At 37.4% G+C, this 14,479-nt stretch overlaps 1 protein-coding gene across 1 annotated transcript in view; it reads right to left on the reverse strand.

Moving 5' to 3' along the window:
• LOC147024080 (uncharacterized) overlaps positions 1 to 14,479 on the reverse strand; it is a 108,398-nt gene that overhangs the window by 14,195 nt on the left and 79,724 nt on the right. The window contains exons 3-5 of the mRNA XM_085890366.1: positions 7,020 to 7,783; positions 5,913 to 6,008; positions 4,566 to 4,668 (exon numbers count right to left, since the gene is read on the reverse strand). Of these exons, the coding sequence (XP_085746492.1) occupies positions 4,588 to 4,668; positions 5,913 to 6,008; positions 7,020 to 7,783 (941 nt within the window). The 3' untranslated portion in view covers positions 4,566 to 4,587. The remainder of the gene's footprint in view (positions 1 to 4,565; positions 4,669 to 5,912; positions 6,009 to 7,019; positions 7,784 to 14,479) is intronic.

Below are 14,479 nucleotides of genomic sequence, written 5' to 3' on the forward strand. Positions count from 1 at the left end.
AAGGAAAAGACATCCCCACTTTGAAATTGGGATAAAACGACAGGATTAATTTGGTGGATAAAAAAAACCCAAACAGTCGACGAAGGAACTCCGAATGCTGTTCCAATGTGAAACTGTTCTTGTAAATATTACATTGAAGTATAATCGCCCAAACCCATGAATATTTAAAGGATTTCTGAATCAGAAAGGGGTGGAATTGGGAAAATATGAAACTCATCCTTTTAAGGAAGAAGTTGCATTGAATGGTACATTATTACATCCATGGATACAGGGCTTACTCTTGGCTTCCTTTAAATTGAATCCCGGCGTCCTGAGCGATCGGCCTGTTCCCCGGCGTCCTGAGTGACCGGCCCATGCCCCGGCGTCCTGAGCGACCGGCCCGTTCCCCGGTGTCCTGTGCGACCGGCCCGTTCGAGAGCGTCATGAGTGACTGGCCAGTGCCCCAACATCCTGAGCGACTGCCCGTGCCCCGGCATCCTGAGGGACCGGCTCGTGTCCCGGCATCCTGAGCGACCGGCCCGTGCCACGGCGTCCTGAGCGACCTGCCCATGCCACGGCGTCCTGAGTGACCGGCCTGTGCCCCGGCATCCTGAGCGACCGGTCCATGCCCCAGCGTCCTGAGCGACTGGCTTGTGTGCCTCACAAAAATCACACAATGTGCCTCCCAAAACTACAAACTCAGAGGAATAATACACAAGCCTCATGTAAATATCACAGTGGAGCGTCAAGAAAAATAAATAAATATATATCACACCTGTGTGAAGGAAGTGGTTCAGTTTGGTATTTGTAAAATGAAATAGGCAAAGCCGAGAAATAAACGAAACCCATAACAATAACCCTTTAGAACACCTGAGAATCACGTTTAGAATCATTTAGAACCCTTTAGAACTCCTTAGAATTACCCTTTAGAACTACATTGTAGAATTACCCTTTAGAACTACGTTGTAGAATAACACTTTATAACCCTTTAGAATTACACTTTAGAACTACATTGTAGAATAACACTTTATAACCCTTTTGAACTACCCTTGAGAACAACACTTTAGAACAACACTTTATAACCCTTTAGCACTACCCTTGAGAATAACACTTCAGAACAACACTTTAGGACAATACTTTACAACAATACTTTAGAATAACACTTTATAACCCTTCAGCACTACTGTTGAGAATAACACATTAGAACAACACTTTATAACAATACTCTAGAATAACACTTTAGAATAACCCTTTAGAATAACACTTTAGAATTACCCTTTAGAATTACACTTTAGAACAATACTTTAGAATTACCCTTTAGAATTACCCTTGAGAACAATACTTTAGAATAACATTTTAGAACAATACTTTAGAATTACCCTTTAGAATAACACTTTAGAATTACCCTTTAGAACAATACTTTAGAATAACACTTTAGAATTACCCTTTAGAACAATACTTTAGAATTACCCTTTAGAACAATACTTTAGAATTACCCTTTAGAACAATACTTTAGAATAACACTTCAGAATAACCCTTTAGAATTACCGTTTAGAACAATACTTTAGAATTACCCTTTAGAACAATACTTTAGAATTACCCTTTAGAACAATACTTTAGAATTACCCTTTAGAACAATACTTTAGAATTACCCTTTAGAACAATACTTTAGAATTACCCTTTAGAACAATGCTTTAGAATTACCCTTTAGAACAATGCTTTAGAATTACCCTTTAGAACAATGCTTTAGAATTACCCTTTAGAACAATACTTTAGAATTACCCTTTTGAACAATACTTTAGAATTACCCTTTAGAATTACCCTTTAGAACAATACTTTAGAATAACACTTTAGAACAATACTTTAGAATTACCCTTTAGAATAACACTTTAGAATTACCCTTTAGAACAATACTTTAGAATTACCCTTTAGAATTACCCTTTGGAATTACCCTTTAGAACAATACTTTAGAATAACACTTCAGAATAACCCTTTAGAATTACCCTTTAGAACAATACTTTAGAATTACCCTTTAGAAAATACTTTAGAATTACCCTTTAGAATCACCCTTTTGAACAATACTTTAGAATTACCCTTTAGAACAATACTTTAGAATTACACTTTAGAATTACCCTTTAGAACAATACTTTTGAATTACCCTTTAGAATTACCCTTTAGAACAATACTTTAGAATAACACTTTAGAATTACTCTTTGGAATAACCCTTTCGAACAATACTTTAGAATTAAGCAGGGTGGGTTAGAAAGGTTCTTATTCTTCATTTTTAGCCGCGTCGCATGGTGGCTCGAAGAGAGTTCCGCATTGTTTTTGTTATTGTTCTTCTTCTTCTTGTTCTTCTTGTTCTTCTGGTGAAGACAAAACCTTTAGGACACGGTTCTTTTATATACAGGACCTGGATCTCCTTAAATACTAAACACCTGTACACATCCTCACATTGAGGGTGCCTTTTGAGAGTGTCTATCATGAACTTTTAAATATATTCGGACATTTGCTTTAAAGTTTCGAAAAGTTCACGTTACTATTTAAAGATTATTCCATTTAATGTGTTGTAATTTCGTAAATACACGATTTTCTCGTCATGAACAGGAGCCTCCATGACGGGTCTCGCTGTTGGCTCCATCAAGGCACATGACAAAATATCGGAAGTTGTTATTATTGCCTTTATGACGCGGCTCTTGGACACATTTGTCCTTGTTTTATGGACAGATGGGAGGAAGGACAGACCCAAATATTGAAGTGGCTTCACCACTTAAAACATTACAAGAGATGTGTCCAATGATGTGATGTTTCTTCACAAGGTCCATTCAGAGCTGTGGCTCGGAGCAGCAGGATCTCCCCCAGACTGCCCGGACATTGCCACCTGCAACTATTATCTGTTTCGACATTTGAAGTCTTACTCGTGTTGCTGCCAAATCACCCATGGCAAGAATTGGCTGACTTCAGGAAAGAACACGTGCTGAAAATCTATTTCACTGGCACAGTCAGTTTGAAAGACAAATTGGGCAAGTGCATTGAAGTCAAGGGACATGGTATTGAAGAAAAACAAAAGGTGGCCAGGTGGGTGTGTATTTAATTGTATCTCACTCCTAAAACTTATTGAACACCTCTTGCAGTTGGTCATTAAATTGATAAGGACAGGAACCTAACAGCTGACTCCAACGTGATAGGAAAAAATAAATAAATAAAATTGAGACCCAGGCAGAGTTTAGTCCACTAAACTTCATTTGTCAAGTAAAGCCACCAAGGAGTGTTGAATCGGGAAGTGTTTCCTTTTCATCACATGTTGCACCGGCCATCTCTTCTGCAGTCTTGTTTGTGTAAAATGTGATATGATTACTCTTCATATGTGAAACAAGAAGCAGGGTTAAGCTCGTGGTTCATGTCTGTCCGTCTCTCCATCCGTCTTTCCACAAACGTCAGTTTATAATCGAGGAACAACTCATTTAAATGGAGGAGAATATTCCATTTTGAACATGAATTGGAAAACAAAACTGGAGTTTGATATTACTATGTGTACGTGCGATCGGGACAAATTCAGAGACAAAGAGGAGTGAGGTAAACAAAATTTAAAATCATTCCAAACCAGAAACTTACTGTTTTTAAGGACGTCATAAAGGACACAAACAACAGGCACGAATAACTAATTTATCGTGTCGGATAAGGGGGTGTAATAGACTGTGAAAATGGTGGTAAAACAGCAGTAAATTCCAGAATTAATTAATTTATACGACCTTTACAATCTTTTTTTTAATGTAAATTGAAATACACACTTGAACACTGCAGAACACAAATCGCCTTCTTGTCATTTCTAAGAATCTCCAGTTCAGCAGTACTTGGACATGTTAAATAAGGTGGTCTTTTCGGGTGTACACCTGGTGTTGGCTTAATGGTTAGGATCGTGGGTTTTGGATACTAGGATCCTGAGTTCAAGTCCCACTCAGCTGTTGAATTAATACCAGGTGGGGTTGACTCTGCCTGTCCTCCTTCCGAGGTTGGCAAAATGAGTGCCAGCTTGCTGGTATCCTGTGTCGGAGTGGCAACCCATCCAGGATTGTACCCAATAGCCAAGTAGACTGCTGAGGCAGCACCAACGCTCTGCACAGATTGTGGTCTCAATGGATGGGATGGATAAGGGTGGTGTATAAGACTGCTTCAATTGTGCTAAACTTCCAGATTCTTTTTTTAAAACGATATTTAAAAATCATTATTTATTTAAATTGAAGTGTATACCTGAACACTGTGTGGGGGTAACATATTCTATGAACTCTATAGTTTTGTTTGCAATTGTTTATACTGGCAAGCTAGTTTCATGAAGAAAACAGACCCCTCTTACTATGAGAGCAAATAGAATACCGTATGAGCATTAAGCAGCTGCATCTTGAGGAAACTCCTTTGATTGCAATTTTTGCTATTATATAATTTCTGCTTTATCCTTTATACTTCACAATCACATATATTTTTTTATACAATCTTGAAAGTAAACTGTATCCCAGGCATGATGTTGGCATGCCTCATCTGCAAAAAATTGCAAGGCAGGTGCTGCCATCATGAGGACAAGGCATTACCTTTATCTTGTAATGAACTCCTTCAGGTGAGGATGTGGACAAACAGTACGGCCAGGCCCAAAACGAGCAGACCGACCAATGCAACCAGCACTGAATGCAAATCCTGCACATAGTACCAGATATGGATAGCGTTGGGAATTGGAGAGAAAAAAAAATTGGTGACATAAGGCATTATTTAATCTGCTCTGTACGTTATTATATACTTTTCAAATGAACCACATCAGTCGCAATTCTCAGTCATGCTTGGCCATACTACAAAATACCACCTCTCTAAAAAGCATGGTTAAGATCATGCAACCAGAACATGCTATGGCATTTATAAAGTGGCCTTTATCCTCAGCACTAGCTTAAGCAGCATCCTTTTCGCCCACATGCAATTGGTATGCAAAGGAAACATATCTTTTCTCAGGCAGCAACCAGAACATCATCACAGCAATGACATAACATAAGGCAATGGAGAAAGCTCACTCGACAAAATACAATCACTATTGCATTGTCTTATGAGTCTGGCATATTCCCTCTTTTAACCCAAAGATGTGATGACTAAGTCGGGGAACGTTTTTGGTTCCACTCCAACGGGGTGCGAGCAAGAGTATTTTGGTTTGGCAGCAAGGGGTGCCTTGTGGGGCCTTAAAAGGTCGGTCCACAGCAGGAAAGGATGCGCCACCCTCCCCTCTCCTCTGTTGGATTTTGCTGATGCCCATCTATTTTGGCATTGCTACCCAAAGCCCTGCGTTGCACTGTGGAATGAAGGAATGAATGGTTATGGTATAAGGTAGCTTTCGAATCAGACCTGAGCTCCAAGTGATTTAAAGCAGGACATTAGGGAGTCAATGCATGCTTTCATCAAGATTATTTGGTTGAGGAAAATAAATTTAATCTTAGTTGAACTTCTATTTTTGATTCACGAGATAGCAGGGCAAGAAAATTGTGCATTTAGGTGAAGGAGAGAATGGATATTTTTTTTTGCCTGCTATGCTGGTTTTGCGAAAGTCCAACACAGTCACCGAACACACGGAGTTAGTTTGGCTACAAAAGCTCCGACTTGATATCCGAAGGTGATTGGTTCAGATTTGAAAGCAAAAATCCTGAGGTTCCAGCATGATGAATAAAGTGTAATTGGGGGTAAGTTTGAAGTAGATATACGGTGTTCGCACATGATGTTTCAGCCATGATAATTAAGGAATAAGCCACAGAATTTGAGTTCGGCGATAAAGTAAGTGCCTGATCCAACGGTAGCCATCAGTTTGGGCTTGTTGAATAACTTTTTGACGAAGAGTAAATAAATCTTTGGGAAATTAAATTGGAAAGCAAGGGGAAATGAAAGGACGTTGTGGGGGTTCGTACCTCTCTTTCACCCCGGGCGATAGCGAGCAGCGTTTGAGGGGCACCGGCTAGGCTGCATGCCGCGTTTCCTAGACAAGATGGCAGGATGGTTCCTTCCTGTGCGTGGCACACACAAGTGCGGCAGTGGGCAACGGAGTGCCAGGCACACGCATGTAGACCGGCCGATCCAATGTTACAGCTAGTACACGCAAAGGTATTGCAGCAGCAATTAGTTGGTACATTAGTTGAAGTTAGTTACTTCGTCATCATGTTGTGATTGCTGAAGTTGCTCACACCAACAAAGATCCCCACAACAAAAAAAACATGAGAACTCATGAAAGTATCGAGAATGTGTGGGACACAAGCATTGAAAACACATTGTGTGTGTGTGTGTGTGTGTGTGTGTGTGTGTGTGTGTGTGTGTGTGTGTGTGTGTGTGTGTGTATGTGTGTGTGTGTGTGTGTGTGTGTGTGTGTGTGTGTTCAACAGACAGTTTATGTACATTTTAATAAACATTCACAAGCACATCTTTGGGTCCACGTGCAAATTTACCTGGGGGGCGAGGGTACCGCTTCGATTCATCAAGAGCTACAGACCATGTAAATACACTTTCAACAAAACTTTTTTCACATGAACAGGGCCAATGGGATACGAATAAGAAATTTTAAACAATTTCTATCATGTAATTACAAAAACCGAGTTGAATTCAGCAAGGACATTCCAACAGAAATCGCAGGTACAGGAAGACCTTGTGAAATACACAATTCAATGAGGGTTCTTTCCCACGAGGGTTAGCCAGTTTGAGTTCATGTTTTTCCTTGAAGTTTATGTCTTCAGGGCTTCCAAACTGATGATTACATCTCAAACTCGCTCCCTCTAATGGTACTGTCATGTTTTAAGGTGTTGTATTGTTGCTGTTTTAAAAATTTAGTGATATCCTAACATCTCGTATTCATTGTAGGATGAGGAAATGGTGTGATGAAAAATGGGAAAGTTTATTTTTGGAAGATGTACCCTCTTTTAATGTCTGGTGATAGAGGTCACAAAACAAAAGGAGATATATTTTACATGCTGATAGCAGGAGCAGACAACATTGTAAGGTACAAATGTGAAAGGAGGGGAACGCACCGGGTCCAAGTTGACGTATTCGACAATCTCTTCAATGATCTCCTCCGTCTCCAGCTCTGTTGTGACATCGTCTTCCTCGACCAATGCCTCTTCTACCCAGGAAACTGCTTTCTGCAGGCCTTTGGCATTTTCATCCGCCGTCATTTCTGCTGTCACTTCCTCGACCACGTTTTTAGGAGTTTTTTCGCTGTCGACTAAGTTCGCAGTGAGATCTACTGTTTTTGTTTCCTCAATTCTGCCGTCCTCTGCAGGAAGCATGGTTGGCGCTGAAATATCCGGATTCACAGAAGGCAGTGGATGGACAGGAGATGAAGTAGATGATGAAAAGTTTGAAAAAGCATCAATAAGGGCAGCTGGGCTTTTCAGTTCATGTTGTGATTGTGATCCATCAACACTAGCAACTAGATAACTGTGGAAAGCCTCATAGTGTTCTGCATCGTGTATTTGATGACCACTCACTTTTGGCCACAATACATGTTGGCCATGACCCTCCTTCCAGCCAGGACTTAGCTCTCTGGTAGTTTGAAGAGGTCGTGGTGGAGCCGGTGCTGCAGCCAGCATCAGAGGGTGAAGGACAGCATGGCGACGTGGGGGCGTATTTTTGGGACTTTGATTTGGGCTTCCATCTGAAGTAACACCACGCCTATAAGTGCCGAAGCTCTCGTCCACACGTCCATGCTCATGATGTTCTGAATCATCTGCAGAGTGAACACCTGTAACTCGTTCTGATGAGCTTAGCTGTCGTTGATGGCTATAGTCCAGGCCTAATGAGCAGGAGGCAGGAAGAATTAGTGATAAATATTTAAATTAACATTGTCAAATTAAAGGTAATGCATTTTTTCAAACTTTCAACAAATCCAGATCATGGCAGTAAATGTGATGCAATTCTTCCGGACAACATTTGCCAGTGCTGCTACGAGTGTGCCAGGCTGCTCGTGCTTTGGGGTAGCCTTCATGTACACAACTTTCCCATATGTGGCCTTCACCCTTACAAGTCCTTCACCTTCTTTGCATTCATGCGAGTGTCATGTGTGAACTAAGCCCCCTCTGCCCCCCCCACCCCACCCCGACCTTGGAATACACCAACCAAAGTGCTCAGGCTGTTAATTCCAGTTACAATAGGGAGTATTGGTCTCTGTGAAGACTCTTGTTGTTTATCAATAAATGATGACAAGAAACAACTTATTGTTACTGGAACAAAAGGATAATGTCCAACATCAGACACACTTTGTTTTCTAACGGAGCAAACATTCTCTTATCAACATTCAGTTGAAAATCCATTGTTAAATGCACTTGAATGGCACATGGAACAATCATATACAAAACTGCAACAACTCAATTATCTAAATAAAGACAATATGGTCTTTTAAAATCAATATTTTCCAGTAATATAACACATACAGTGTCGTCACATGACTCACAAGAACGTGAGAAGGAAATGGACATATCACAATTCGTTCAGGGATTTGAACCTTAGTTCCAAGCATGGGGAGCGATGGATTCAGAGAGGGATTCCAAACATATTGATCAAAACAAAGGGGAATGTCAAACATCGCAATCTAAACAAAGAGGAATGTCAAACACAACAATCTAAACACAGAGGAATGTCAAACACAACAATCTAAACAAAGAGGAATGTCAAACACAACTATCTACACAGAGAGGAATGTCAAATGCAACGATCTAGACAAAGAGGAATGTCAAACACAACTATCTAAACACAGAGGAATGTCAAATACAATGATCTAAACAAAGAGGAATTCCAAACACAATGACCAAAAAAGAGGAATTCAAAACACAATGATCTAAACATAGAGCAACGTCAAATACAACGATCTAAATAAAGAGCAATTCCAAACACAATAATCGAAACAAGGAGGAATTCATAACAGAATGATCGAAACAAAGAGGAATTCCAAATATAATGATCGAAATAAAGAGGAATTCCAAACACAATGATCTAAACAAAGAGGAATGTCAAACACAATGATCTAAACATAGAGGAAAGCCAAATACAATGATTTAAACAAAGAGGAATGTCAAACATAATGACCAAACAAAGAGAAATTCCAAACGCAATGATCTAAATAAAGAGGAATTCCAAACACAATGATCAAAATAAAGAGTAATTCCAAACACAATGATCTAAACAAAGTGGAATTCCAAACACAATGATCTAAACATAGAGGAATTCAAAACACAATGACCTAAACAGAGAGGAATGTCAAATACAATGATCTAAAGAAAGACGAATTCCAAACACAATGATCTACACTAAGAGGAATTCAAAACACAATGATCTAAACATAGAGGAATGTCAAATACATCGATCTAAACAAAGAGGAATTCCAAACACAATGATCTAAACAAAGGGGAAAGTCAATCACAATTATTTAAATAAAGAGGATTTCTAAACATATGATCAAAACAAAGAGAAATTCCAAACACAATCATCTAAATCAAGAGGAATTCCAAATACAATCATCTAAACAAAGAGGAATTCAAAACATAATGATCAAAACAAAAAGGAATTCAAAATATAATGATCAAAATAAAGAGGAATTTCAAACACAATGATCAAAATAAAGAGTAATTCCAAACACAACGATCTAAACAAAGTGGAATTCCAAACACAATGATCTAAACAGAGAGGAATTTAAAACAAAATGACCTAAACAGATAGGAATGTCAAATACAATGATCTAAAGAAAGACGAATTCCAAACACAATAATCTAAACTAAGCGGAATTCAAAACACAATGATCTCAACATAGAGGAATGTCAAACACGATGATCTAAACAAAGAGGAAGGTCAAACACAATGATCTAAACAAAGAGGAAGGTCAAACACAACGATCTAAACATAGAGGAATGTCAAACACGAATATCTAAACAGAGAGGAAGGCCAAGCACAATGATGTAAACAAAGAGGAAGGTCAAACACAATGATGTAAACATCAAGGAATGTCAAACACAACAATGTAAACAAAGAGCAAGGTCAAACACAACGATCTATACAAAGAGGAATGTCAAAAACCACAATCTAAACAAAGAAGAAAGTTAAACACGGCGATCAAAATATAGAGGAATGTCAAAAATGACTATCGAAACAAAGAGGAATTCCAAACATGGCAATCTAAACATAGAGAGATGCCAAACACAACAATCTAAACAAAGAGGAATGTCAAGCATGACGATCTAAACAAAGAGGAATTTCACACAGAACAATCTAAATAAACAGGAATGTCAAACACGATGATCTTAACAAAGAGGAATGTCAAACGCAATGATCTAAACAAAGAGGAATGTCAAACACAACTATCTATACAAAGAGGAATTTCAAACACAATGATCTTAACATGGAGGAATTCAAAACACAATGATGTAAACATAGAGGAATGTCAAATACAACAATGTAAACAAAGAGGAATTCCAAACACAATGATCTAAACAAAGAGGAATTCAAAACACAATGATCTGAACTTGGAGGAATGTCAAATACAACGATCTAAATAAAGAGGAATTCCAAACACAATGATCTAAACAAGGAAGAATTCCAAACACAATGATCAAAACAAAGGGGAATGTCAAACACGGCAATCTAAACAAAGAGGAATGTCAAACAACGATCTAAACAAAGAGGAATGTCAAACACAACATCCTAAACAAAGAGGAATTCCAAAAACAATGACCTAAACATAGAGGAATGTCAAAGACATCGATTTAAACAAAGAGGAATTCAAAACACAATGATCAAATCAAGAGGAATTCCAAATACAATGATCTAAACAAAGAGAAATTCAAAACATAATGATGAAAACAAAGAGGAATTCAAAACACAATGATCTAAATAAAGAGGAATGTCAAACACAATGATCTAAACTAAGATGAATGTCAAACACAATGATCTAAACAAAGATGAATGTCAAACACAATGATCTAAACATAGAGGAATGTCAAACACAATGATCTAAACATGGAGGAATGTCAAACACAACAATCTAAATAAACAAAAATGTCAAACATGACGATCTAAGCAAAGAGGCATGCCAAACACAACTATCTCAACAAAGAGGAACGTCAAACACGATGATCTAAACAAAGGGGAATGTCAAACACAAAGTCCTAAAGTCCTAAACAAAGAGGAATTGCAAACACAATGATGTAAACAAAGGGTAATTCAAAACTCAATGATTTAAACATCGAGGAATGTCAAATACATCGATCTAAACAAAGAGGAATTCCAAACACAATGATCTAAACAAAGGGGAAAGTCAATCACAATTATTTCAATAAAGAGGATTTCTAAACATAATGATCAAAGCAAAGAGAAATTCCAAACACAATCATCTAAATCAAGAGGAATTCCAAATACAATGATCTAAACAAAGGGGAATTCAAAACATAATGATCAAAACAAAAAGGAATTCAAAATATAATGATCAAAATAAAGAGGAATTCCAAACACAATGATCAAAATAAGGAGTAATTCCAAACACAACGATCTAAACAAAGTGGAATTCCAAACACAATGATCTAAACATAGAGGAATTTAAAACAGAATGACCGAAACAGATAGGAATGTCAAATACAATGATCTAAAGAAAGACGAATTCCAAAACAATGATCTAAACTAAGAGGAATTCAAAACACAATGATCTCAACATAGAGGAATGTCAAATACAACGACCTAAACAAAGAGGAATTCAAAACAAAATGATCCAAATGAAGAGGAATGTCAAACACGATGATCTAAACAAAGAGGAAGGTCAAACACAATGATCTAAACAAAGAGGAAGGTCAAACACAACGATCTAAACATAGAGGAATGTCAAACACGAATATCTAAACAAAGAGGAAGGCCAAGCACAATGATGTAAACAAAGAGGAAGGTCAAACACAATGATCTAAACATCGAAGAATGTCAAACACAACAATGTAAACAAAGAGCAAGGTCAAACACAATGATCTATACAAAGAGGAATGTCAAAAACCACAATCTAAACAAAGAAGAAAGTCAAACGCGGCGATCAAAATATAGAGGAATGTCAAAAATGACTATCGAAACAAAGAGGAATTCCAAACATGGCAATGTAAACATAGAGAGATGTCAAACACAACAATCTAAACAAAGAGGAATGTCAAGCATGATGATCTAAACAAAGAGGAATTTCAAACAATGATCTAAACAAAGAGGAATTTCACACAGAACAATCTAAATAAACAGGAATGTCAAGCACGATGATCTTAACAAAGAGGAATGTCAAACGCAATGATCTAAACAAAGAGGAATGTCAAACACAACTATCTAAACTAAGAGGAATTCCAAACACAACGATCTAAACATGGTGGAATTCAAAACACAATGATCGATACATAGAGGAATGTCAAATACAACAATGCAAACAAAGAGGAATTCCAAACACAATGATCTAAACAAAGAGGAATTCAAAACACAATAATCTAAACTTGGAGGAATGTCAAATACAACGATCTAAATAAAGAGGAATTCCAAACACAATGATCTAAACAAGGAAAATTTCAAAACATAATGATCTAAACATAGAGGGATGTCAATCACAATGATCAAAACAAAGAGGAATTCAAAACATAATGATCAGAATAAAGAGGAATTCCAAACACAATGATCTAAACATCGAGGAATTCCAAACACAATGATCTAAACATAGAGGAATGTCAAATACATTGATCTAAACAAAGAGGAATTCCAAACACAATGATCTAAACATAGAGCAATGTCAAATACATTAATCTAAACAAAGAGGAATTACAAACACAATGATCGAAACAAAGGGGAATGTCAATCACAATTATTTAAATAAAAAGAGGATTTCTAAACATAATGAGCAAAACAAAGAGAAATTCCAAACACAGTCATCTAAATCAAGAGGAATTCCAAATAAAATGATCCAAACAAAGAGGAATTCAAAACATAATGATGAAAACAAAGAGGAATTCAAAACATAATGATCAAAATAAAGTGGAATTCCAAACACAATGATCAAATTAAAGAGTAATTCCAAACACAATGATCTAAACATAGAGGAATTCCAAACACAATGATCTACATAAAGAGGAATTCCAAACACAATGATCAAAATAAAGAGTAATTCCAAACACAATGATCTAAACATAGAGGAATTCCAAACACATGATCTAAATAAAGTGGAATGTCAAACACAATGATGTAAACATTGAGGAATATCAAACACAATTATCTAAACATATAGGAATGTCAAACACAATGATCTAAACATGGAGGAATGTCAAGCATAACAATCTAAAAAAAGAGGAATGTCAAACACAAATATCTCAACAAAGAGGAATGTCAAACATGATGATCTAAACAAAGAGGAATGTCAAACACAACAATCTTAACATCGAGGAATGTCAAACACGATGATCTAAACAAAGAGGAATGTCAAACACAACAATCTTAACATCAAGGAATGTCAAACACGATGATCTAAACAAAGAGGAATGTCAAACATGATGATCTAAACAAAGAGGATTGTCAAACACAACAATCTTAACATCGAGGAATGTCAAGCACGATGATCTAAACAAAGAGGAATGTCAAGCACGATGATCTAAACAAAGAGGAATGTCAAACACAACAATCTTAACATTGAGGAATATCAAAGATGATGATCTAAATAAAAGAGGAATGTCAAACACAACGATCTAAACAAAGAGGAATGTCAAACACAATGATCTAAACAAAGAGGAATGTCAAACACAACTATCTAAACAAAGAGGAATGTCAAACATGATAATCTAAACCAGGGGTCTCCAACCTGCGGGCCGCGAGGCACATGCGGCCCCTTGGGCGGATTTATGCGGCCCGCGGTGCCATATTAAGTTTACATTACAATGAGGCCCGCAATACTGCCAATTTGTCAGGGTCAATGATCAAAGCGTTCTGTAATTTTTATTACGATTTTGATTCATATTAGACACATGTGTTTTTAACACGATAATTCATTGATCATATTCGTTTGCAAGAAAAATATATTCAGCACTAATTTTTGTTGAAATTTCCGCATAATAATTATATATTATTTTTCCGGAATTTAGCGTCATTTTTTTGGGTACGTCCCTCCGCCCCTCACCACTTTGGTTTTATGGCCCTCTGCCCAAAAACGTTGGAGACCCCTGATCTAAACAAAGAGGAATGTCAAACACGATAATATAAACAAAGAGGAATGTGAAATACGATGATCAAAACAAAGGATCTAAACATATTGAGTTATTTGCTGCACGTAGAGTTTTAAAAAGGAATGGGTCCTGGCAATTCATCAGATCCAGAAATGATGTAATCTACACAATTTATTTACTTCACATAATATGTCAATCCATGTCCATGCACTTCTCCTCCAACGTCTGTCTCCCTCTCTCTTCCTTTCTTACACTCTCTATCCCCTCATCACGCACACTGC

Source organism: Eptatretus burgeri, chromosome 7 (assembly GCF_056783735.1).
Source record: "Eptatretus burgeri isolate ZD-2024b chromosome 7, Ebu_testis_v1, whole genome shotgun sequence".
Lineage (NCBI taxonomy): Eukaryota > Metazoa > Chordata > Myxini > Myxiniformes > Myxinidae > Eptatretus > Eptatretus burgeri.